This window comes from Amblyomma americanum, chromosome 1 (genome assembly GCF_052857255.1).
Source record: "Amblyomma americanum isolate KBUSLIRL-KWMA chromosome 1, ASM5285725v1, whole genome shotgun sequence".
Classification (NCBI taxonomy): Eukaryota; Metazoa; Arthropoda; class Arachnida; order Ixodida; family Ixodidae; genus Amblyomma; species Amblyomma americanum.
Window position 1 is genome coordinate 68,876,805 of NC_135497.1, and position 25,733 is coordinate 68,902,537.

Sequence of the window (25,733 nt, forward strand, 5' to 3'; positions counted from 1 at the left end):
CCGATTTACACTCACCCCATTCATGGAAAATGCACTGCAATTTATTCTGGAGGCCTCCACTGTACTACACCTCTTTCTTCCTTTCTTCTTTCACTCCCTCCTTTATCCTTCCCTCAAGGCGGGGTTCGGGTGTCCACCGAGATATGTGAGACAGTTACTGCGCCGTTTCCTTTCCTTAAAAAAACCGAATTTTTTCCTTTCATTATAGTAGAAGCAGGTGGAGCATACCCTTACGGCGCGGTTCATGTGTCCAACGATATATTCATTATAGCGTTCCTTTTGGACTAGATTTGTGTATTTCCATCTGCTGTACTGCTGTATTGGCGCGATGTGTATTTCCATCGGCTGTACTGCTGTATTGGCGCGATGTATCGCAGCTTGCACTGACGTCAGTGAAAGGAATCCTGGGGTGTGTTTCCGCCACGTTCATGAACCACCAGCTCCCGCAGTGTGCACTCCGCATCGTTTCACTATGGCAGTGTGCGCTATATTTGGGCGGCCCAAGCGTAAGCGGTAGCCGCGGCAGGAAGCATCCGACGAACACAAACTTCCTCCCTGCTCGAGCGAAGGAAGGCTCGCTGAACTCAGCGACGGAGCTTGCGTGCTGCGCGCATTAAACGTGCCAACTTCGATCGCGAGAACCGCTGCCATCGATATATGCAGTGCGCACTTCATAACGAGTTAATTCTCAATTTCGACTGTGACCACCCCAATATATCTCGAGGAGCCAAATCCCCACTGGGCCCCGTCCTCCTTGGGTACAGCGCCAAGCATGAAGATGCACACACCGATCGCGTATGGTGCCTTGTTGAGTCGTTCCGTATATCGAGCCACCCGAGCCATTGTTCAGCAGAATGGAAAGTCGGGCGAGTTGGATGCCGTTCGTGATGAATAAGTAAGTGGGCGCAAACGTTACGAAAGACACAAAAATAAGACCACGGGACAGGCGCCGTATGTCCTGTCCTGCGGCCCTGTCCCGTGGTCTTCTCTCGGTGCCTACGGGACGTCTGCGCCCGCTTACTTATTCATCGTGATCACCCTAGCCATTCGCCGATCTTCATGGCGCCGCAGCTGTCAGCAGAAATCAACGTTTCTGTGAACTGTGTATCAGCAGCGAAAGAGAAACTAACATTTACTGGCAGTGTTGCATTAACGCCTCGAGACAAGTTCAGCCAGATCAAAGAGCTTAAAAATAAAGAAAAGTTTTGCGCTGACCTCTGAAGTAGAACTCTGTCTTCCTCGAGCTTCGTAGCTGACACACGATGGAAGGAAACATGCAATTATACCGATTTGTGCGCTTTCAGTCAAGGGTCGCAGGGTTACCGTGTAACGTCCGCAAACAGGCTAACGCCCGCGCTCTTCTCTGCTTCCAGTCATGAGGGGACGATGCTCTCGCACTGTCGAACCTTTTCCTCGCGCCGAATGTGCACTGATACGATCAGTTGCGATGCCTGCGTGAAAGGACTGCACATTCGGGAGAGAAGGAATTTCTGCACAAACAGCGCCAATGAGCCGGTCGCAGCACGAAACACCTCTCTTTATCAGCATCTCGAAGGGTAAGCGGCAACTATTATGCTATTTTTTAAATGAGTTAACCTACAGTGGGTGTAGTCAGGCTGATGATGATGGTGGTGATTTGGAGCGAGCTACGAACGGGCTCACTTCAGGGCAAAATGGGGGCGGGCGCGCGATCCCCACTGATGTACAGAATCACTCGCAACGCATATTTTCACTTGCAGTGTTTCCTCACTCACTAGCGGGTCGAGGTGATAGTTCACGGGAGTGTTTACGAAGCCCGGAGTGCGCAGGCAGCGGACGAAAACACACACACCCGCTGGTGCCCGTCGCTACTAGCACCTGATGTTTCCCCACTGAGCGACAGAGCGAATGACGGCGGTCCTCGCCGCACATGGAGACTACTCTTCATACTTATTATTATTAGTAGTGGTTTATTAACGCGAAAGCGTTATATGGTTATGTCGCGTCAGCAAAGAGAGTCCGCAAATTTTGTCCGCACGATTATGTCGTTCTGCGGAGATATTGTGCAAAGGTTTGATTATGTTAGGTAGTGCGTGAGTATATCTTGAAATGGGAAAAGTTTGGTCGAAGAATTGCCATTAGTTAATTGAATTGAATTAATGGCAAGAAATGCTGTGTTTGAAGTCGGTTTTGTGTGACCGATTCGATGAAAAACGATGTAAATGCATGAGAAGGTTTACTTAGTATAAAAAGAATAGAGAAAAAAACGAAAACAGGTAATAAAATAAAATTAAAAATAAAATAAAAACAAAGCAAGAACAAAAATACAAAAGACATAAACAATAAAAACAACAAATTTCAAGTAATAAAAATTAAAACGAAAAATTGAAGGAGAAAGAGAGGAAAGGGAAAGGTTTTCGCATTTCCTCTTTTAAGCAGACTTAAGTAATAATTGGTTTTTAGGGAAAGGAAATGGCGCAGTATCTGTCTCATATATCGTTGGCCACCTGAACCACGCCGTAAGGGAAGGGATAAAGGAGGGAGTGAAAGAAGAAAGGAAGAGAGAGGTGCCGTAGTGGAGGGCTCCGGAATAATTTCGACCACCTGGGGATCTAATGTGCACTGACATCGCACAGCACACGGGCGCCTTAGCGTTTTTCCTCCATAAAAACGCAGCCGCCGCGGTCGGGTTCGAACCCGGGAACTCCGGATCAGTAGTCGAGCGCCCTAACCACTGAGCCACCGCGGCGGGTCAGACTTAAGTGCAGTCCTGTAATTTTTGTTTGAAAAAGTACAAAATGGAAGGCAAAGATGTTGCCGGCCGGGGCAATCGCTATCAAATATCATAAGAACCCAAGCTGTGGCGGGCAGAAATAAAGAGGCTGGGAGAGGATAGCAGGGAGAAGTGCAGAGGGAAGCGATAGCGAGAAAATACAGGTCTGTACTTTTCCCTTCAGGGATGACTGTAAGCCGATAAAGGAACAATCAAATGCTCATCATTCCATTATAGTGCCTAGGATATTAGAATTCCATTATAATAATTTCATTGGTATTCTGCTAATTTTAGCTTAAGCATGTTCTGGATCTGCTATGACTACCCGCCTATAGACAGGCGTACTCGCTAACGGTATCAAGTACATGATGAAAAAATAACGGAAAAGGAATACGAGGGACGGAAAGCGAACAACGCAGACAAGCGCAGTAGCGCTTACCCAACTCGCCCAACTTTCGGCTTTGCGATATCAAGTACCTCATTGTCTATTATGAATCTGCGATTCCACGTCAGATGCCAAACTACAGAACATTACATTAATTTCTGGCACATTAATTTTTGTGCTCATCATTTCACTTTGCCTGTCCAGGTAATCAATTATTTATTGTAATTCATCCCCTGAGTTGCTGACCAGAACATCAGCAAATCAGTGGGTGCTGAGGTATCTTTCATTGACTGATGCACTCAATTCCCAATTTAACGCTTTTAATACTTGTAAATATTCAGAAAATAGTAGAGATTGTCCCTCTCATCCTGACCCCCTTTTGGTTGGTATTTCCTCACTCCTATTACTGAGGACTAGGGTCTCTGAGCGGTCCTTGCAGATATCTTAATAGCATATCTACATGTTGTCCGTCAGTGCCTTGGTCATACAAATCTAGCATGAGCAATGGTTTTTCCACTGAGGAGGTGTTTCCACTTATTCGTAGTCTATGAAGGTCATATGATGTATAGTAGGGCGCGGAGTACACCATGTATCTGGTACCCTTAAAGTAATCCAGCATTGTGCGCACAGTTTGCACTCATTAGAACAGACCCTCATAATCTTGCTAAAATAGGCCCTTGTATGAGTATACTGTATCGAAAGGAAGGCAGGAGATGGAGCTGTGGTTATGGCATGACAGGTGGCTTCCAAATGTGCAGTTACTTCGCACTTTACCAGCTTAGCAGAAAAGGCCTCATGTATATGCGGCCGTGGGTGGGAAAGAAGGAGGTCATGGAGTTCACTGCAACGCTGCCATGGACCAGCTCTTACTGTGAGCCAGCAGGCAACCTGTTGCACTACAAAAACAGCCAAAGGAATGCACTTCTATGACAACTACTCGGTAATAAGACCCCACTGTGCTCCTTTCAGTGCAGCTGTAGTCAGTCTTCTTCACACTTGCGCCAGCTGGAGCGCTTCTGTAAAGTTATCTGCCTGCCAAAGAAAGTACTGCTTGAGTGCCTCTATGCACTCATTGGCCTCATACGAGCTCATCATTGCTATCATATTGTACAGTGCAGGCTCACACAATCCTGTTATCATAGCAATGACGTCGTCATCTGTCGTTGCCTCACCGCATACAGCTCCACAAAGGCACAAGTCTTGAGCTTTGCAAACTTCTCGAACTTGATGCCACACTACTGGGAGGCATGGCTGCACACATGCTAGAACAGTGGGTGCTGCAATCACTCTGCAAAATTTGACTTTCTGAAAGCAGTTCCTGATTACGTCGGGTGTTAAGCCGCGCCCAAGCTGCTCGCAGACCTTCCACAGGGAGATAACAGTGATAATAATAATAATAATAATAATAATAATAATAATAATAATAATAATAATAATAATAATAATAATAATAATAATTGGTTTGGGGGAAAGGAAATAGCGCAGTAGCTTTCTCATATATCGGCGGACACCTGAACCGCGCCGTAAGGGAAGGGATAAAGGATGGAGTGAAAGGAAGAGGTGCCGTAGTGGAGGGCTCCGGAATAATTTCGACCACCTGGGGATCTCTAACGTGCACTGACATCGCACATCACACGGGCGCCTTTGCGTTTCGCAAACTCCATCGAATCGCGGACGCCGCGGTCGGAGATAACAGCCGATACTGGTTTTCCGAGATGTTACCAGAGTCACGCTTCTCAGCTGGGCCTTTGTTTTTCACTGTCAAGTCCAGCCTGCTGAAACAGACCTGTGAAACAGACCTCACTGTCACGGACGGTTCCAACATTTTGCCGAGCGCTGTACACATCACCATGCTCATGTGCCTCTTGAATGTCTGGCACCTGTGCATAACAAAGTATGAGTGGTAAAGAGATGATGTCACGCTCAAAGTTTCATGAACACAAGTGAACCACTGGCTGCAACGCGACACAATTGTGACCCTGCATGGCCTAGTGGAGTTGGAAGGGACCTGTCGGGAAGAATGTGTTACCTGTGCTCCTTCGATTGATTGATTTCAATTTTTTGCACAATACATTAAATTACTATGAAAAGGAGGAAGGTCAGTTTGTCAAATCGAAAGCGGATGCAACTATATTTGCTGCCGTCATTCCACTTCACTTGCTATCTTGGTGACAGTTTGTTTATGCTTAGAACGGTGCCCCATATTCACCATGGAATAATTTGCATGCAGTCTCAAAAGTCATTATAAACTTTTCCTGAACTGTGTCTGGTGCGAGGATAAAAATGCACGGTTTTACTTTGCCTTTGGTGGCCAGCTTGAAGATGGCCATGCCAGCAGTGTAAATTGTCTGTATTTGCATAACTTCATGCAAGTGCATTTATGCAGAATGCACACAGCGAACTTTTAGGTACCGTAGTGAGAATGCAAATCACCCCGCAATTTCCTTTTTACAGGTGCTTGTAGCTGAATGGGAGTGCGGAAGGAAATAATGGCACAAGTATATTCCTTTTGTCATGCAAAAGTTCTCTCTCAAGAAAAGTGTTACTAAGCAAATGAATGAAACTATCTTAACTATCTTACTATATTAAACTATTTATCTGAATATATTTTTGGAATATATTGCACTAAGCTCATAACTGTGTAGCTTTAATGTAATGAGAACCATGTTCTTGTGCACCCAAACAGGGCTGCCATTTCATGGAAGAGTGACGAATTATTGCATCAGTTTAGAAATGTGCATTATTACTAGAAGTATGTGGCCTCGAATACGCCGGGTATTTCAGCCAACACTTTCAAAAATTTTCAAGAACAAGCTTTTTTTAAAAAAAAAAATGCCTTTACGGCATAGTATTACCAATGTTGGCGGACACTGAAAAGCTGGCAAATCGTCTTAAGTAGTAAGCTGGTTATCTAATTTTTAATAATTAACTTTTTAACTAGCAGAGTTAGGCACCTAGTTGACATCAGAGTTTGTTGCTGGTCGTTAGTAATATCCATATCAATTTTTATAATTTCGAAAACGCGGTTACGCGGTTACCCTTCGCATGTGGCTAGGCAAAATTTGGCTTTTTAGACTAGTTACGTGACCTGCTGCGGTGGCTCAGTGGTTAGGGCGCTCGACTACTGATCCGGAGTTCCCGGGCTCGAACCCGACCGCGGCGGCTGCGTTCTTATGGAGGAAAAACGCTAAGGCGCCCGTGTGCTGTGCGATGTCAGTGCACGTTAAAGATCCCCAGGTGGTCGAAATTATTCCGGAGCCCTCCACTACGGCACCTCTTCTTCCTTTCTTCTTTCACTCCCTCCTTTATCCCTTCCCTTACGGCGCGGTTCAGCTGTCCAACGATATATGAGACAGATACTGCGCCATTTCCTTTCCCCAAAAACCAATTATTATTATAGTTACGTGTACTGGAGTGGTTGCTTTGCCTACACGCTTTCGAAAGGGCATGTATTTTCGTACGATGCAGCCAAACATGGTGGAGCTACAGCAGCGAAGGTAATCGCGTTTTCGAAATTCTAAACTGATATGGCTATTACTAACGACCAGCTACAAATCTCTAATTACAACCGGTTGCTTATCTGCAATGGTTAAAAGCTAGTTATCAGAAATTAGTTATCAGCTTACTGTTTAAGACAAATCACCGGCTTTTCAGTAATACTGGTAATACTGAAAAAATTGGTTTTTGGGGTAAGGAAATGAACCCGACCACGGCGGCCGCGTTTCGATGTAGGCGAAACGCTAAGGCGCCCGTGTGCTATGCGATGTCAGTGCACGTTAAAGATCCCCAGGTGGCCGAAATTATTCCGGAGCCCTCCACTACGGCACCTCTTTCTTCCTTTCTTCTTTCACTCCCTCCTTTATCCCTTCCCTTACGGGCCGGTTCGGGTGTCCGCCGATATATGGGTCAGACACTGCGCCATTTCCTTTCCCCGAAAACCAATTATTGTTATTAAGGACGAAGCTTAAGCGTACTGCAAATTTTCTCGGTATTTACCAGGAATATTTGAATATTTTGCGCGCTCCGCCATCCTAGCGCGTTCTTGCATTAAGGAATCATGACTTGTGCGGCGTTTAGTTGAATGCTCCATCGCATTAGAATTTTCTGCCAAATTGGCTTGGAAAACTTTGAGTTAGGCCAAGAAAAACTTATGCATATTGTTAGTCTTTCCAGCTAGACTTAGCAGGCAAAGCTTACGTTGGACGGCTTTCGCGACCGGTTGGTATCGTTACAAAAATGGGGCGATCAAGTTACGCCCGATGAGCGAGGGGCTTGAATTTTCAGATTATGCATTAGTCGATATGCGCGCCGTATGCCGCCCCTGTGTGGGGCGTCGCAAAAAGAAAAAGAAAGTTCGCGTCCATATAAGTGGAATTGTCCAACTATGCATTAGTCAATGTGCGTGCTGTATGCTGTCCCTGTGTGGGGCGCCGCGAAAAGAAAGGGCGCTTATATTTAACTTGGCGGTGAGTGCGTTCCGCGCTCGCGATAGGAAGTCCGCCCGCCCTGGCAGAGGGCGTTTATGTAAGGTGCTTGTCTACTAATGAGCGTTGCGGCCTATTGCTGCAGTTACTAGATGAAATCCTCCATCGGCTGTAGACAGGAGGTGTCCGCGTGAACTGTCAAACGTAAATGCAGAAGTTGATTAAGCAAATATGTAATGAAATAAAAATGCATGCTTAAGCTTCGTCTTCAAGAGTGGGGCGCGACAGCGTTTTCCAGCGTTGCCAAGGGGTCCACGGAACGCCATCGCCCGTACGTCGCGACGCCTGGCCCGTTGGACAATTTAAGGAAAGGTAATACCCGCCGTGGTGGCTCGTTATAGATCCCAGGTGGTCGAAATTATTCCGGAGCCCTCCACTACGGCACCTCTTTCTTCCTTTCTTCTCATAGTCGCTCCTTTATCCCTTCCCTTACGGGCCGGTTGGGGTGTCGGCCGAGATGTGAGAGAGATACTGCGCAGTTTCCTTTCCCCAAAAACCAATTTCCAAGGAAAATTTTTTTCCCGGCCGCGGTGGCTTAGTGGTTAGGACGCTCGGCTACTGATCCGTATTTCCCGGGTTCGAACACGACCGTGGCGGCAGCGTTTCGATGGAGGCGAAACGCATAGACGCCCGTGTGCTGTGCGATTTCAGTGCCCGTTAAAGATCCCCAGGTGGTCGAATTTATTCCGGAGCCCTCTACGGCACCCCTTTCTTCTTTCACTCCCTCCTTTATCCCTTCCCTTACGGCGCGGTTCAGGTGTCCGGCAGGTACTGTGCCATTTCCTTTCCCCCAAAACCAATTTTCATTTCAAGGAAAGGAAATGACGCCTGTCGCATATATCTTGGTGGACACCCAAACCAGGGGCGTAGCCGGGGAGGGGGGGGGGGGGGTTATGGGGCTTCAGCCCTCCCCCGCCGAAGTGTTTTAGAACTTTCACGCACCGCTGTCCAAAACAACCACCGTCGCCGTAAGTCATTTTGGATTTTGTCACCTACAGTGTCTTTTTCAGACTAGAAAAGACATTTTGGCGCGAACATTGCTAACTCGGGTTGGATTTCGTGGCAACGCCCATGCACCTGGAGTCATGTAACGCAAGGGGCCCCATCCTAGCACAAACTTTCAAGGGCCTACCGATGGCTCGCTGTTGCGACTAAAATTTCGGTGCAATTACTCGCAATACATGGCCGGCGACAGTAATATACTGTGCCGCCAAAGCCATATTTTTCACGAGGGTGGAAATTTGGGCGAATTGGTATCGATGGTCCATGACAAAAGGAGCGCGAAAACAAGACCATGGACGAAGACAGAACACACCACGAGCACATATTTTTATCCCAAAACGGTTATTTTTGCAAACTTTTGATTATTCGCTGAAAACACCTGGAGTGTGTGTGTGTGTGTGTGTGTGTGTGTGTGTGTGTGTGTGTGTGTGTGCGTGCGTGTGTGCGTGTGTGTGTGTGTGTGTGTGTGTGTGTGTGTGTGTGTGTGTGTGTGTGTGTGTGTGTGTGTGTGTGTGTGCGCGTGTGCGCGTGTGTGTGTGTGTGTTCCTTAGCCAGGGAGGATGGATTGGCGGAATGCCAGATCTAAAGATTACCGCGGAATTAACAGAAATATGCCCATGGCTAATGCGGCTGTAGGCCAGACACGCGTGGCTTTCGGGAATTAACCGCTGCTGTATTCGCCATGCAAGAAGAATGCCAGCAGCGCACTGTGCCCCATGCGAAGGTGTTTACAGTCTGCCTGCAGCTACAGCGTTTGAAGTGAACCGCCCCGAAATCGTTAATAAGTGTTATCTGTTAAATACTGCACATTGACATTGTCTGCACCATCTGGTACGTACAGTCATGGGTAAAACTTTACGGGATGCGTGTTCGCGAAAAAAAAAAATGATTGCGACGCGGTCAGGCACAGCAGGTCAACGAAATGCTTAGACGCATGAGGAGACTTGCGTGCTCCTCATGCTAGCGAGGCAGCGCTAATTTAATTTTTTTTCCGCGAATCCGTGCCCCGCAAACTTTTGTCCATGATTGTACCTGGGCCGGAGCTTTAATCTGCTATCATGGTTGCAAATAGTATGCCACACTAGTGCGTGCCGTGTCGATGGCTTTGTTTAATGACCTTGTTGACCTTTGATGGGACTTGCTAGTCATTCTATCCCTCTGCTGCACGAGACCGTTGGCTTCGCACGCATGCATGAAAACGCAACGTAACTCTTTTCTTGTGCCGCGTTGCGATCCCAATGCGATAACCTAGTCTTCGTTGCATAATTTTCGGCTGTGAGAGAGCTGACAACAAAAAGGTGCGCGAGCAGACAAGTGTGATCTCAGTAGCTGCTGAAGTCAGCGTCGTAGCAGCAGTTCCTCCAGGCCAGTAAGAGGGAGGTACTACGTTTTATGTGTTCCGTTGTTGGACCGAGCATATCCTCATGCTGCTTGCGCGCAAACGTTGCACCTTCTTTGACCTTGTTCCGACCTTGTTCCGACCTTGTTCCTTCACACACGATTCAAGCCGCCGCGGTGGCTGAGTGGTTAGGCGCTCGGCTATTGAGCCGGAGTACACGGTTCGAACCAGGCCGCGGCGGCCGCGTTTGGATGGAGTAATAATAATAATTGTTTTTTTGGGGGAAGGAAATGGCGCAGTATCTGTCTCATATATCATTGGACACCTGAACCGCGCCATAAGGGAATGGATAAATGAGGGAGTGAAAGAAGAAAGAAAGGGGTGCCGTACTGGAGGGCTCCGGAATCATTTCGACCACCTGGGGATCTTTAACGTGCACTGACATCGCACAGCGCATGGACGCCTTAGCGTTTTTCCTCCATAAAAACGCAGCCGCCGCGGTCGGGTTCGAACCCGGGAACTCCGGATCAGTAGTCGAGCGCCCTAACCACTGAGCCACCGCGGCGGGTATTGGATGGAGGCGAAACGCAAAAAAAAGGACGCTCCTGTGGTACGAAGCGAACGAAGCCCTCCACTACGGCACCTCTTTCTACCTACGTTCACTTCCATCTACCTCCCTTTCCCCGCGGCGCGGTCGAGGTGCCAGGTGAAAGAGTGATTGTGCGTCTTTAATTTCCTTTGGTGGTGGTGGTGGTGGTAAAACTTTATTTAATGCACTGGGGCGGGTTTTAGAGGAAAGTGGAAGGTTTCACCACTCCCGTTCCTGGGTGGTACTTCTCATTCCGGGACACCATTGGCGGTAGCCACTGCCCGCGCTCTTTGGGCAAGAGCCCTCTGGGACTCTAGGTACAAGCAGCCGGACAAGGTTGCCTCCCAGCCCCCTCTCGTTGGCAGATTTACTCTATTTTGCGGATTTTTTTGGCAGGCCCATACCATATGATATGTGTCTGCCCACATCTCACAAAATTTACAGTACCTCGAAAAAAGTTGAAAAAAAATTGGTGTACGCTTAAGCTTCGTCTTTAAGAGAGACGCGACAGCGTGTCGCAGCGTTGCCGAGGGGTGCACGGAACACCATCGCCCGTTCGGCGCGACGCGTGGCCCGTTGGACAATTTAAGGAAAGGCCGCCTGTCTCACATGTCTCTCTGGACACCCGGATCGAGCCGTAAGGGAAGGAAAAAGCGATCAATCAATCGATCAATCAATCAATCAATCAGTATATCAATAAATCAATCAACGAATCAATCTATCGATCAATCGCTTGATCGATCGACGGTCAATTGATCAATCAATTGATCAATAAATTGATCGATCGCTCAATCGATCGACCAATCGATCGATAAATAGATCAATCAATCTCAATCAATACACCAATCCATCCATCAATCAATCAATCCTTAACGCTGTCGCGTTAAAATCCCTTCCCTTATGGCGCGGTTCAGATGTCCACCGAGATGCGCCATTTTTCGCTCACGGCCAAAGACGCCGACGACACCGGCTTTTCTGCGACACGAGCTCCTTAACGCAGTCGCGTTAAAAAGAACACAATTCAGGAATCGGACACGGCTAGCAGGGCGCCACCGCCTTAATTAGTTCTGGTTTTTCGTGATCCAGTAGAGGAAAAGCAGCTTCTCCGAGCGCCCTTTCTTTTCGAGGAGGCCTCCTGCTGAACCTGAGGGCCACCCACGGCTTATGGTCAAGTTCAGTACATTAGGGAGCCTGCATGCCGCAAGGGAAGGAGCCTGCAAGGGAAGGTATAAGGGGGGGGGGGGGTGAAAGATGAAAGGAAGAGAGAGGTGCCGTAGTGGAGGGCTCCGGAATAATTTCGACCACCTGGGGATCTTTAACGTGCACTGACATTGCCCACTGACACTTACACGTGACACTGAGAGCACACGGGCGCCTTTAGCGGTCGAAAATCCTGTATTGCGGGAGGCGGAATTTTTAGCGGTTTTTAAGCCTTGTTGGCTGTTTTTTTTTGCGCTTTTTTTGCAATTCCATGTCTTTTATTTCTGAATAATAAACGTTTCTTAAAATTCTACTCTCTTGTGCGAGAAAACGTCACCATGTCGCTGTGAGCGCATGACGCCGCTGAGATGGCTACAGTGGCGAACATCGGAACACGCATTGGATCGATTTCTGCGGCACTTCTGAACGTAGTTCTCGAATCTGCCGGGCGAAATGGGACCTGTGAAGTATGTTCAGGAAAGAGTGGCTGCAGGACCCTAAGCTTAGAGACGGGTTACTGGAATTTCCAAACGATGCCAGACGATGCCGCTACTGCAAGACGGAGGTTTCTGCCAAGCATGTAGATTTTGTCGCGCACACCACAACGAAGAAGCACCTCTCGGCTGCAGCGCCGTTTTCTTCCGGAAGGCAGACGACTCTATAAGTTGTAAGTCGCAAGTGTGACAAGTCACGCGCTACCGAAGGGTCCCTTGCGTTGTTCGTATGCGCGCACTCCGCAGTTTTGGCTTCAGATCACCCTGGTGAGTTGTGTCGTAGCCAGTTTCGCGACAGCGACGGAGCTAAGCATCTGCAGCTTCACCGATCAAAGTGCAGTGCTTTGATCAAGAACGTCTTGTACGCTCACTTCACTGGGGATTTGCTGTCAGGCTTAGGATCTGGGAGATACAGCCTGATTCTTGATGAGTCAACGGATATTTCTGTGACCAAACTATTGGGCGCCGCCATTGTGTACTACAGCGAAAAGATGGGCGAAGTAGTTTCGACCTTTCTGAGTTTAGTCGAACTCGACTACACTTGGCGGTTTCGAGTGCCGTGGCAGAAGCACTTCCTAGAAACATCGGGTATTTGGTGAGCGAAATTTACAACTAGTTTTCTCTGTCACCATCAAGACCGCGAACTCTATAATAATAATAATTGGTTTTTTGGGGGAAAGGAAATGGCGCAGTATCTGTCTCATATATCGTTGGACACCTGAACCGCGCCGTAAGGGAAGGGATAAAGGAGGGAGTGAAAGAAGAAACGAAGAGATAGGTGCCGTAGTGGAGGGCTCCGGAATAATTTCGACCACCTGGGGATCTTTAACATGCACTGACATCGCACAGCACACGGGCGTCTTAGCGTTTTTCCTCCATAAAAACGCAGCCGCCGCGGTCGGGTTCGAACCCGGGAACTCCGGATCGAACACTCAACGACGGACAAGATCCGCTTAAGATAGTGCAGTCTCGCCAAACCAGGTGGCTGTCGGTTGAAGCAGCGGTCGTTAGAGTGTCGGAGCAATGGGAGGAATCGTTGTCAAACTTTGCCGCGGCAAGGATAACTGAGAAGTGCTACACAGCTGAACTCCTGCATTCGATGATGTGCGATACGACGAACTTGGCTTACCTCGATTTTGTGAAGCCCATTCTTGCAAAAGTTCAAAGTGGGAGCAAGGCGTCCAGCTCGGCTGACAGCCTAAAGCTGCTAAGTGACCGGGCATTACTAATTGAAGCGCTGTCAAAAAAGCTTGTCGTGGCTACGTGCCGTGCAGACCCACTTAGTCCAAGCGTCGACGGCTATGTTAATATGACGTCGGACCTCGGCTACGGGACTGAAAAAAAAGAAACTGCAAGAGCTGAGAAAGGCTGGTTTTTCGAGAGATGCCGGACACGTATTTAGACAGCGGTGTGTCGGATTTCTGTCTCTTCTCCTGAAACAGCTCTAGCAAATATTACCTGACAGCGTCCGAATACTCAGACAAGTTTTTCTGCTCTCAGTTGGGAACGCACTTCGTGTAGTTAAAGACTCATTGGTGCCCCTTATGGAATTCCTGGATCTGCCACGAGAAAAAAAAAATCGCTGCCATTAAACAGCAATGGGAGAAGCTCACTCTCGTCAGCTGGAACAACCGTGCGAGCACAGTTGCATTCTGGGACGACGTCATCAAGTACAGGGATGCTGCCGACAAAAATCCCTTCTCCGAATTGGCCGAGTGTGCTCTATCCATGCTGGTGCTGCCCTGGTCCTGAACGCGTGTTCAGTCAGCTGAACATTATCAAATGTAAACAGAGGAACGGGTTGTCAACAGAGATGACGAATGCCATCTTGACTGTTCGAGCCGGACTCCGGAGGCAGGGTAAATGCTGCTCAAACTACGAACTGCCACCAAATGTAGTTAAAAGATCGGCACTATGGAGGCGTACGCTGGCAACAGCGCTGGAAGCCCACGTGGACACCTACAGTACCAGCAGTACGAGTGGACAGTCGCTTGCATATGAAGCAGACGTCTTTCTGTGATTGTGCCTGCAGTCAGTCAGGACTCAGCAGTGTCTAGTCAGTATCTTACATTTTAAAAAGTACTTTTTGAACTTGAACGCAAAGTACGCAGTCTCGAGTCGATAAAAAATAGTATTGTCGACGGTCTTTAATAATAATAATAATAATTGGTTTTGGGGGGAAAGGAAATGGCGCAGTATCTGTCTCATATATCGTTGGACACCTGAACCGCGTCGTAAGTGAAAGGTAAAGGAGGAAGTGAAATGAGAAAGGGAGAGAGAGGTGCCTTAGTGGAGGGCTGCGGAATAAATTCGACCACCTGGGGATCTTTAACGTGCACTGACATCGCACAGCACACGGGCGCCTTAGCGTTTTTCCTCCATAAAAACGCAGCCGCGGAAAAAAAGTGCTTTGTTTTCTTTTTATATTATTAGTGACATTTGTTTATAGACTGAATAAAATGTACAAAAATGAACTTTTTGGCAAAAAAAAAAACATTTAGCTGTTTTTAGCGGGTTTTGGGAGTTCCTGTCGCGGTTTTTTTTTTTTTTTGAGTTGGCAACACTGCCTGGGGACCGTAGGACCTTTCGCTCTTTCTGCGCGTGTGCAAACTGAAGCCGGTTGTGCGCCGAGCAGCATTGATCGTTGCTGCTATTGGTAGTTGCCTTCCTTTGTTGCAGTTTGCAATAATCGTGGATATTCTCCGTTCGATGTAGAGCTGCAGGCGCTCCCTGGTGAGACCTTGGCCTGGAATCGGCGATGGGTGACGAGCTGCAGCGCCTCGACGACGAAGTTGACCAGCTAGCCACGAGACGTCAGGTAATTCAAATTACGGCAATTCGTATACCGTGCGTTTGTTAGGGTTACGTGAGCTTGCCCCGATTCTGGCTGTGGCGTGCACCCCAGCGCCAGCTTTTGTGTCTCGTCCTCATCTTTCGCGCTGCTTATTCTGATCGTGTTTGGCGGAGAATCCATGTAACCATTCCTTCGCCGGCGTTCTCCCGGGGCACCGGCGCGAGCGTTTCATTTTTAGGTAACTATTCTGGCTTATCGAAGCTCAGTGCTCGATATGAGCAGAGTCCTTGTGCGAGTGACGTTCGCTGTCCAGGGACATTAATCCACCAGTACAGCTCGACGTAGTGATTTCTTTGAATGATTTGATGGCTGTGATTGTTCAGATATTGTGGCGACCGTATGCGACACAGTGTGTCGGGTTTTGTGTCGACGCAACGCTCACTTGACGAACGCAGCCTGCTCACCTTGCGTCCTTCGCTTCTTGAGCACTTGCGGCGGTGGCTACGTGGGTGCCGCGCCGTCCGTGCATCGAGGCACCTTGCGTTTCCGGCGCCAACTATTTATTTCTGTGGCGTTTGGGCAACGACGCCGTAGCCGTTGCTGTAGTACGCATGCGCGGTAGCTCACGTGATTGTGTTTTTTTCTTAGCTGCGCTTGATTACCTGCGAACAAAGAGACATCGAGGATACTGCACGATCGGCTGACTCCCAGTGCAGTCGAGACAAAATTTGAAGCCAATTAGGCGCGCAGGTGGGAACAGAGCACCGCTGGCATTAATCTGCGTTACGTGCAATCTGGAAAACCTGCCAACTTGCCTCGACAAGAATGAGAAGGCGGGTAAATTTTTTTTTTTAAGGGTTGAACCCACCGGTTTCTGATTTTGTTTGTTCGCGAGCTCTCGCGCGTGCCGGTCGCGACCTTAAGGGCCGGAGCACGCGCGTCTATAGATTTAGAATAGGGGGCCCCAAGCTTGGACCCGCCGCCGTGGCTGAGTGGTTAGGGCGCCCTGCTACTAATCGTGGTTCCCGGGTTCGACCGCGGCTGCGGCGGCCGCGTTTCGATGGAGGCGAAACGCTAAGGCGCCCGCGTGCTGTGCGATGTCAGTGCACGTTAAAGATCCCCAGATGGTCGAAATTATTCCGGAGCCCTCCACTACGGCACCTCCTCCTTCTTTCAGTCCCTCCTTTATCCCTTTCCTTACGGCGCGTTTCAGGTGTCCGCCGATATATGAGACAGATACTGCGCCATTTCCTTTGACCAAAAAACCAATTTTCTTTTTTGCCATAGCTTTGGGGGCCCCGAGGAAGTCTCTCACTTCACCATCGATTCGTTGTCGCCGCTACTCTGTGTATATTAAGTTCACGGCAAACGAAAGGCGCACGAAGCTTTCGCTTTCTCTGAAGATGCCCGCGCCACAAAGTTTTAGCGATGAAATGCGCCAAATTTCAGATTGTTTCCGTGTTTACAGAGCTGCTAGGCTTAGTGAGTGCGCATCGCTTGGTCGCCATGGAGGTGACTTGGCTGACCGATTTCGCATCGAGTTTAAAACAAAAAAGGGGCTGTTTAAAAACACTCACTTGTTATAATTTTTAAAACTTAAATTGTATGCGTGCAATAATAGCAGCTTGTGATAAAGAAATAAACGCATATTTTAAAATCTTAACAGTATCTGTTTGGTTTGCCGTTGTGACACTGCAATCGATGTGCGCCGCTGCGTAGGGTCGCAGAGCCCTATTCTAAATCTCACCGGCGCACTCGTACTTAGCGCGGGGCCCGCTATTTCCTTGGGGTCCGCTATTCTAAAACTCCCTGATATATCGGAACGAGAAGGGCGCCGATTTAGACGATACACTCGTGAAAATGAAAATTGGTTTTTGGGGAAAGGAAATGGCGCAGTATCTGTCTCATATATCGTTGGACACCTGCACCGCGCCGTATGGGAAGGGATAAGGGAGGGAGTGAAAGAAGAAAGGAAGAAACAGGTGCCGTAGTTGAGGGCTCCGGAATCGTGTGTGGCACGCTTTTTCAGTGGCATGCTCGCGCGCCCCGCTGGCTGACCGACGAGGGATTTGTGGGTTCCCAGTCGCGGCGGCCTTGCTAAAAACCACAGTGTGCTTGCCAGGTTGTTGTGCTGGGATTAATGGCACATCGTGCGCCCCACGGTGTGCTCAATACAACTTCAGTGCGCAGAAACACTTGTCCGCTGAGGCTTCTTGTACTGTTCAGTGAGGAGCTGTACAGAGTGGGTTCTTTTTGAAATGTCTCTCTGCTTTGCGTCCATGCATGTTTTTTTTTTTTTTTGTGCCTGTTCTACTCTCCTTTTTGTGCGTGCTTGTGTGTTTTGCATTCGGTGCGTGTTGAACCTCGCTGTCCAGGTGTGAGATTCAAGGAGGGCCTCTCAACTTTTTCGCGCGCTGACTTTTCGGGAAAATGCCCCAGTGTAAGCGTGCTTGCGCGCCACTGTTGCACTTGATTACTGCAGTTCACGCTTTCGTGTGGGCCGGGATGGGTGGCTGTGGACGGCTGTAAAGTTTCTGTGCTCGCCTAGTTGGCCATGTAATGGTTGGAATTCGTAACGGTAGCTAGATCTTCATTTCGGAAAAGGTAGCGGTAACTCGAGCGAAAACTTTTGTTACCAGTTTCACGCAAGAGTAACTAAGCGTAACTTTGGCTAAACCGCCGCTAACGCCCAGGCCCCATCCCGCGATTACTTTTTTAAATCTTCGCGTTATGTACTAATAACGAAGTTCATTCCTTCCCGCACAGTGTCGTTTCAGCGTCGTGGCAATTCTGGCGTGCGGTCCGTTCTGTACCGCCTAATGAAAGTTGCGTGCTGTCCTCGGTGCTTTGCCCAGTCGTGTTGGCCCTTCGCCGTCTCAAAACCAGAACTAAATCCTGTCTGCCTCGCGCAATATGCACGTGTGTATACGCACATGCCGGGGCAACCGTAGCCTGGCACTTTTGGAGGGGAGAAAAAAAAAAAAGGTAAGGATGGCGTGAGCCGACGTTGACCGTGTTTTGCCACCCATGACGCCGCGCTATAATGACGGCAGTCGCGTAGAATGAAAATTGGGTTGGTCCGTTTGTTGCGCCCGGCTTTGCGCGTAGTATGCAGAGCGGAAAGAAGAGCTGCACCGCGGCGCTGGGCATCGGGCCCTGAGCTGGCCGGCTATGGCTGGGTGGGTGGGTGGGTGGGTGAGTGGGTGGGGGGGGGGGGGGGGTATCGTTCGCGGGCATACGCAGGGCGGTCCTTCTTTGCCTTTGCGGATAAAGGCGTCTAGAGGGGGGGTGGGCGAAGAGAAGGGTCGGTCCGCGTTACAGTTTCTTTCAGGAAGGGACAATTATTCGTTGGCGGTGTTTGCATTCCGAAACATCGCTAATGGGGTCTGCGCGCAATAAGGCAGAGAGCTCCTGGTGGAATTAGTTGGCACGTGCCTCGTTGAAACGCGATGGAACGCAAAATGAAACGCAAACACGGGTCGTTAAGACGAGGGAGAAGGGACCACGGCGGCGCTCTTCTGGCTCGGGCCGTCGTTTGACCAAGATAGAGCACGTAACGATGGTCGTGCACATATCCATCCTTCTCTGCACTTCGCTCTTGGTTAGTCCGCTCTGCTGCCGGGGATTAGAAAGGATGAATTATACGTTTCGGTCCCTTTTTCTTCATTTCAGGAGGAAAAGCTGCACTTAAGTGTCTTTTCGGAGGCTGCTAATTAATGCCCTGTGTCAGATGGGCCGCTGAAATGCAGCTCGTTTGCTCATGCACGCATCAATCGTGAATGCCGTCCGCGCCGAACTGGATGATAAACTTCCTAACGTTGCAGCCGAATGTCCCTGTAACCTTGATTTTTTATTATTTTGCGTTCATTTTAATGGACTTAGAAAACGTAGGCGACAGCGTTCTTCGGCGTCCGGTGCAGGACTGGGCATCATTGCACCGGGCTTGATCGATAGCACCGCTCGCGATAGCGTGCGATGGTTGCGATTTCTTCCTTTTTAAAATGTTTTTGCAGGGGTTCTTTTGCAAGGTAAATGGTAAGGAGTGGCCGTTTATTCGCATACATGAGCGCGAGGTTACGTCATAGTTGTTTTTCGTTCAAGGCTTCCGAATTTGAAAGGTGTGAAGGATTGCGGCGGATGATTTCCATCGACAGAAAGCAGTGTGCCGTCGTTTCCCGTCCGGTGGACACCCAGAAGTTATCTTCCCCGGTGTCTTGTTTGCGGCGCCTTGTGGTGCAAGCAGTGCTGGGCTCGAACGAGCGAGGGCTACGGAGAAACCCTTTTTTTTTTTTGTAGCCGTAATTTTGTCGTAACCTGACGGTTTTCGTCACGGTGATGTTTGAGTAATTATGCGCGCGCTCCAAATGAGTAAACCGCGCCTATACTTGAGTGGTTTGCCTTATTTACTACCTGTAGTCGTTATTAGCTTAGCCGAACCTTGTGATTTGGGATAGTGATTACCGATATCGCTCATATTAGACGTTTTTAGCATACCGGAGACGTATACCGGTTTACTGGACCCTACCCGCGCATGCGCAGTGGCATTGTTGGGGTGAGGGGGAGTCACTGCGCGTGCTCAGGAGGGGTCCGGTAAACCGGTTTACGTCCCCGCTAGTACGTCTCCGGTATGCTAAAAGCGTCTAATGGGATTCACCAGTACGATTCTCGTAATAGTGACTGTCTAACAACCATTTTAGTGTAGTCAACATATTTCAAAAAGAGCACGAGCTTGCCAAAGTGAACAGAAAAAAAACAACTGGAGGTGCACTTAAGCTCCACCTTAATGGTATGACGCAGTAGCGTTAATGGGCTATATGCCCACATATGTGGCATTAGTCATTCTCTACTTTTCATTCATAGATCGCGGGGAGTCCTCATACCCCCTCCTGGCGCAGTGGTGCAGCGGTTAAGCGATGCAGGTGGCTGTTTCAAGCACGGTCACCGGGGTGTGACGTGTGCGACCCAGGTTGCGCTTCGCGAGCAACTTCTCGCTACCAATGATTAATTTAACTGCCACCTGTCAGGTGTTCAGTTTGCTCACAATCGGGTGGGCCGCCTGCTTTTTCGCTGACGACGAAGGCGCCAGATTTTCTGCAGAATTAATGGAAGCCTTGTAGCGCTATCGCGTTAAAAAACGGAACCGCCAGGAGAGTCACGGGGAATGGGAAAGAGCCGTCAAACGTTTCTGTGCTTTTGCGTTCTTTTTTAACACGAATAACGTTAAAGGCCCCGTTCACCAGAAAATCCGGCGCTGTAGGTGTCGGCGTTGCCGGCGTCAGGTGGTCCCCTGAGCAACCTATAGGAGGAATGGGGACCACCTAGGTCACGTGACCTTGTGGCGGCGTCACAACCTGCCCACCGGATAGTGAGCAAACTTCCCAACGTGGCAGGTGGCAGTTAAATTAAGGATTGGTCGCTCTGAAAGAACAACCTGTGTTTCACAAACCCCACCGGTGGCAGCACCTGCCATCGCAGGGCAGTGGCGCATCGCTTAACCGCTGCACCACTGCGCCAGGAGGGGTATGAGGACTCCCAGGGATCTGTGAAAGAAAAGTAGAGAATCACCTTCTGCTTATATGGTAGTCATAACCCGTTACACTATCGTGTCATACCCTTAAGGCGGAGCAAAAGTGTCCCCTCTAATTCTTTGCTTCGTATACTAACGAGTGAGGGCGGTTATAGAGAGCGGCAGTTAATTGTCCCGGTCCCCTGCGCGCTCCCCTCCCCTTGTCGCTGCTCACGCTCTGCCTACTCTCGCGACACGTTTCAGCCAATGTTTCGAACCGCTTAGAGACGTTTAGAAACCTGTACCGCGCGAAGAGGAATTGTGCGTAGTGTTTTTAAGAAGGCACAGCGTCGTGCCCTGTTTGATGTGCGGCACTTCGAGATCAAATCTACGTCGCTCGCCTTCCTTCGGGCCGTTGGTTTGTCGAGCGGTTATCCAGCATCTAGCTTAGCTTCGTGGTTGTTTTATGTGGTGATCGTATGTGCGTGCCACTTAGATTGCGCGTCGGCGTGCAACTAGTGAGGTATTAGTGGAGATCGGAATCAGCTGTGTGTGCTCGAAACTGCTCACGTATACCCGAAGTATTTCGACGACCTGGCCATTTACAGCCTTTTTACGCATCTCTAGTAATTTTTTTTCCGAAGGAGGAAACTTAACGTGTATGTTTGAGTAGCAGCCGGGCCAAAGTACTGCCTTGACTGGCCGCTGCATATCTTGGCTGTTATGGCAGCGGTTTGTTTATGTATCCGTCGAAAGCTTTTCCTTCACGTTGGCTTTACAAGTCATCATTTGACTTGAGTCGTACACCTGGCACGGTTCTCATCCTTGTTCATACACTCCGGCGGCTCAGAACGTAGTAGTACGAGAGACGAAACGCCACTAACGTGCCTGGCAGTGCAGATTGTCGGAGCGTATTTGCTTTTGAATCTCGCAAATGCTTCCGCATCACAACTTACGTGAGAAGAGAGCTCGTAATCATTCTTGACGCTGTTTACACTACCATGAGCGAGCCCCTGAATCATTGACGCGAATAAAAACTTGCATTCACTTCTCTCGCGAAGCCGCCGGGCTGCGGGCGTAGTCGGCAGCTTTTTCAAACGACGCCTCAGGCTCTGCAAGGACATGTGCTACCTTCGAGCCTAGATTTAATTATAAACGTGAGGATTATAGTTCCAAATGAAACATTTGTTTTCACAATATAGTTGCAAAATTAAGCTCGGATCAGGGACAAGGACCAGTTCTATGCGCCGGTTGGCTGATGTCCACCGCTGCGCGGGCCAGCGGCGGACGCAGGGCGAAGATAGGGAGAATATAGGGACCCTGTCAGTTGGGGTTATAGGGCCCGCGCCGATGCTAGGCGTGGTTCCACTATATGCAATCAAATATTTGGACCGAATAAATTACATCTTGTAACGCCCGTTTGTGAAAATCTTGCAGGCAGCGTAGTCGACGGCGAAAATGGCTGCGAGCTAGGGCGATGAGCCCGTGTATACTTTAGGCTATAAGAGGCGTGCAGTAGCGCAGGTTTGGCGGAAAACTTTTTTAGCTGCAACACTTCATCATCTCAATTCCAAGAAATGTGTGATCGGTGCGTGCTGCTCCGGGGGAGGGAGGGGGGAGGTACTGACGAACGCGCTCCAGAGGCACGATGAAATATCTATTACCCGGCTGTGAAATAGAGCGCTGTTTTAAGGGGAGGGGGATCGCTAAAGACAAGAAGCGAACACATTAGTGTATATCGCTCCACTCCTTACCTGTACCACGAGATTCACACTTAACTCGGCCAGCCTCGCATAGGGCAATACTGGGCTCGCGTGGGGAATTTTTTTCTCAATTTTCTGCCGCGTGCGTGTAATGTCCATCACTGTCACGTTGTGCGCGGAAAATTTTTGACGCTGATGTACGTTCGCGATGGAGACCGCGCGGCGCGTTCCCGCACGCGGGCTTCTAGCGCCTGCGTCTTCGTTGCAACTGAGCGCCGCGTCCGGGGACGTTCGTTATATCCGAGATTCACTGCCCTATGAGGGTCGCCGTAGTGGAGGGCTCCGGAATAATTTCGACCACCCGGGGATCTTTAACGTGCACTGACATCGCTCAGCACACGGGCGCCTTAGCGTTTCGCCTTCATCGAATGAAAATTGATTTTTGGGGAAAGGAAATGGTGCAGTACCTGTCTCACATAGCGGCGGACACCTGAACCGCGCCGTAAGGGAAGGGATAAAGGGGGGAAAGAGGTGCCGTAGTGGAGGGCTCCGGAATAATTTCGGCCACCCGGGGATATTTAACGTGCACTGACATCGTACAGCGCACGGGCGCCTTTTGCGTTTCGCCTCCGTCGAAATGTGACCGCCACGGCCGGAAGTGAACCCTCGTCTTTCGGGTCAGCAGCCGAGCGCTCTAACCGCTGAGCCACCGCCGCGGCTCGCAAGAGAACGTGGCAGAACCGCCGCAGAACGGTCGGCAGAACCTAATGCGTGACAGAACTGCCTGGCATAAATGAAAAACCAGAGAGGTTTCAACGTGGAAGAGGTTTAAATAGCATTTTGAGCTTTGTAAAGAAAAGTGGAGAGCCACACATCAGTACATTTTAGCTCATGTGCTCGCGACTATGTGCAAAGTATGCGTTTATTTAGCTAAACATTGTGTGGCATGTCTCGCTCCGGTGTCTCCTCTTAAATTCATAAAACTTGGAATTGAAGACCTGTCAGGTGTGACTCTATGCCAGTAATGACGAACTTAATGGTGTAGCGCATCTTTACACTTCACTCATACTTTTCCAGCATTGGTTGCCAAACTGAGAGATTTGGAAATTAAAAGCTCCATGATCCGCACTGCTCCTAACTCGTTCCTCTGCTCCGGATTGCAAATTTTAGTGCTCTGAAATTGAAATTAAATTGAAAATTGTTTTTTTGGGGGGGAAAGGAAATGGCGCAGTATCTGTCTCACATCTCGGCGGACGCCTGAATCGCGCCGTAAGGGAAGGGATAAAAGAGGGACTGATCAGTGCTCTGCCCCAAAGCGCATTTTACGAGTTGCATCGCTGCGAGCAGAGCGAGCAACGCGGTGTTCTTTTCAGAGCCCGGCTGGCTCTCTCCATTTTCCTTCTACACGGGCTCCACCTCGTGCGATCTGCAAGCCGGAGGAGGCGTGCAGTTCCCCCCCTCAAGGACAGGCGGTGTGTGGCCCCCGAGTGAGCCAGCGTCGCTTCGTGCGCCGTTTCGAAGGAGCCTGCGCACGCCCGCCCCGCGTCCTCGGCGTGAAAGTTTCCGCGCCGCCGCCTTCATCGCCATCGACGGAAGCGCGACCCCCTTTCCAGCGCGAGAACAACGGGGCCCGAAATTTGGGCGCTATTTAGAACGAGCGCCAAAATGGGTCATCGCGCGGCTCTTTTCTGCAGCCGGCGTCAGGCGCTTCTCTCAAGGATGAAACAATGTCTGGGAGGGGGGTGCATGCTCGAGTGGCCGGCGTGGCTTCCTGCGCGGGCAGGAGGGAGCGGCGGAAATGCCTAACGTGGAGGAAGCAACAAGTGGCCGTCGGCGGCCGGGGTGAACGTCACCGGGCACGGACCGAGGAGCCGGGGTTGCGCGGCGGGATTAGGACGGGCCCCGAGTTCTTTGACCCAGCCCCTAATCTCGCCGCGCGCGCGCGCTCACCGGTGGCAGATTGCATCGCGTGGGCATCACGGCGACGTTCGTCACTAATCGTGCATGACGCGGGCGTCCCGGGCCGTTTTTTCTTGCCCGCCGGGGTCGCGTTACGGTCGCTGGCTCCCCTTTTGTTTGTGGCGGCGAAGGGCTTTTGTCCGCCGGCCGGACCGGCCGGGCCGAGCTAAATCCCGCGACCGAGCTTCGATACGCCCGTGTGCGCGTGTCCTTGGGAGCGCGGTGCTGGAGCCGCTTCGGGAACGACCTCTGCGAAATTTCCGGGCGTTCCTCCGACCTCTCTGCGGGGAGACGCCTCGATTGAGTGCGGGGTCCGCTCGGCGTTTTCCGGCCAGGATTTGCGTCTTTTGTATGTGCCAGAATGCGTGTGGTGCCGAGACGCCGTCGCCTGTTCCACCGCGGCACTTGTCAGTCACAGCGAAGAACAATGGATGCTAATCGATAGGTGACGCGAGCTGACAGGTCCGCGAGCAGCAGCAGCATTCGCCCCAGTCTGATGAGCCACTTAGCTACGAACTTGTGTGGCGTGGATTACCATTGGTGGATTGGGTAAACGAGAAACGTGTGCTCCGCTCCCGAGATGAGTGGCATTGGTCTCGTCGTGTGGCCGCGGCAGTGGAGCGTATGCAGCAGCTGCGCAACCCGCGAAAGACACTGCCGGGCGGTGACAGTTTACGCGGCGCCGCCGTCCTTGAACCCGGCGAGCGGAGCAGGCGGCAGCAGCGGCGGGCATATCCTGGATTGCGAAACGCCGGCCCCACGCTGTTCCCGCCGAGTGGCTGAGCGTAGGGACCGTATTGACTCCTCGCTTGGCTGCCGCTGATATATTCGGCGAGCACTGTGATTGAGAGCACGCATCCATCACCGCCCACGACCGAACAAACGGGCTGACGCGATCCGCGCGCTTGTCCGCTGCGCCGCGCGTTGTGTGCGCGCGCCCGCTGCACAGTTCAGTGGTTTGCTGCGCCCCGGCCTGTGTGGCGTGGACTCATTGACGCGATTACGAATGGACCCGGAGGGGTGCGCTGCGTGACGAAGGTGCTGCGTGAATTTTAACCTTTCGTCAGGCGACCGTGAAGAAGCTGCCTATCCCGTCGCCGCCTTACGATGCCCAATTCACTAGCGCACCTGTTGTTTGCCGCACCTGCTGTAAGGCACGCCCGACTCTGCCCAACGCTGTCCGGCAGAAGCGTGCCGGCTGGCGTTCGCATTCCTCTCCGGTAAATGCCGGGTCCGTGAGGTGTCGTCTTCTTCGCGTCCGAGGCACGCAGACCATACACACGATGCGAGGGAGCATCGCTTCCGCCGGGACAACGGATCGCTCGTCTCTCAGCTCGTGCGCAATCCTAGACGGAGGCTGTGCTGGCATGTTTTCCCCCCTTAGCTGCTGATTGGCATGACGGAATGCCGAGGCGTTGCGCTTATATGCCCATGTGAGGACGGCTGCAGCGTCAGGAGGCACCCTGCCCGCGCACCGGCTTCGTGGATTCGCTGGCTCCCGGTCCCGCTGTGAGTGCACTGCATCT

The 25,733-nt window shown here is 50.4% G+C and overlaps 1 protein-coding gene across 5 annotated transcripts in view; it reads left to right on the forward strand.

Moving 5' to 3' along the window:
- Window positions 1–25,733, forward strand: part of LOC144112966 (uncharacterized) — a 76,146-nt gene that overhangs the window by 21,940 nt on the left and 28,473 nt on the right. For 4 of the 5 annotated variants that reach the window (XM_077645811.1, XM_077645815.1, XM_077645812.1 and 1 more), the window contains one exon: window positions 14,961–15,063. The exons of the other annotated variant lie outside the window; for it this stretch is intronic. In XM_077645811.1, the coding sequence (XP_077501937.1) occupies window positions 15,004–15,063 (60 nt within the window). In that variant the 5' untranslated portion in view covers window positions 14,961–15,003. Of the gene's footprint in view, window positions 1–14,960; window positions 15,064–25,733 lie in introns of those variants that run through there. 5 annotated transcript variants of the gene reach the window in all.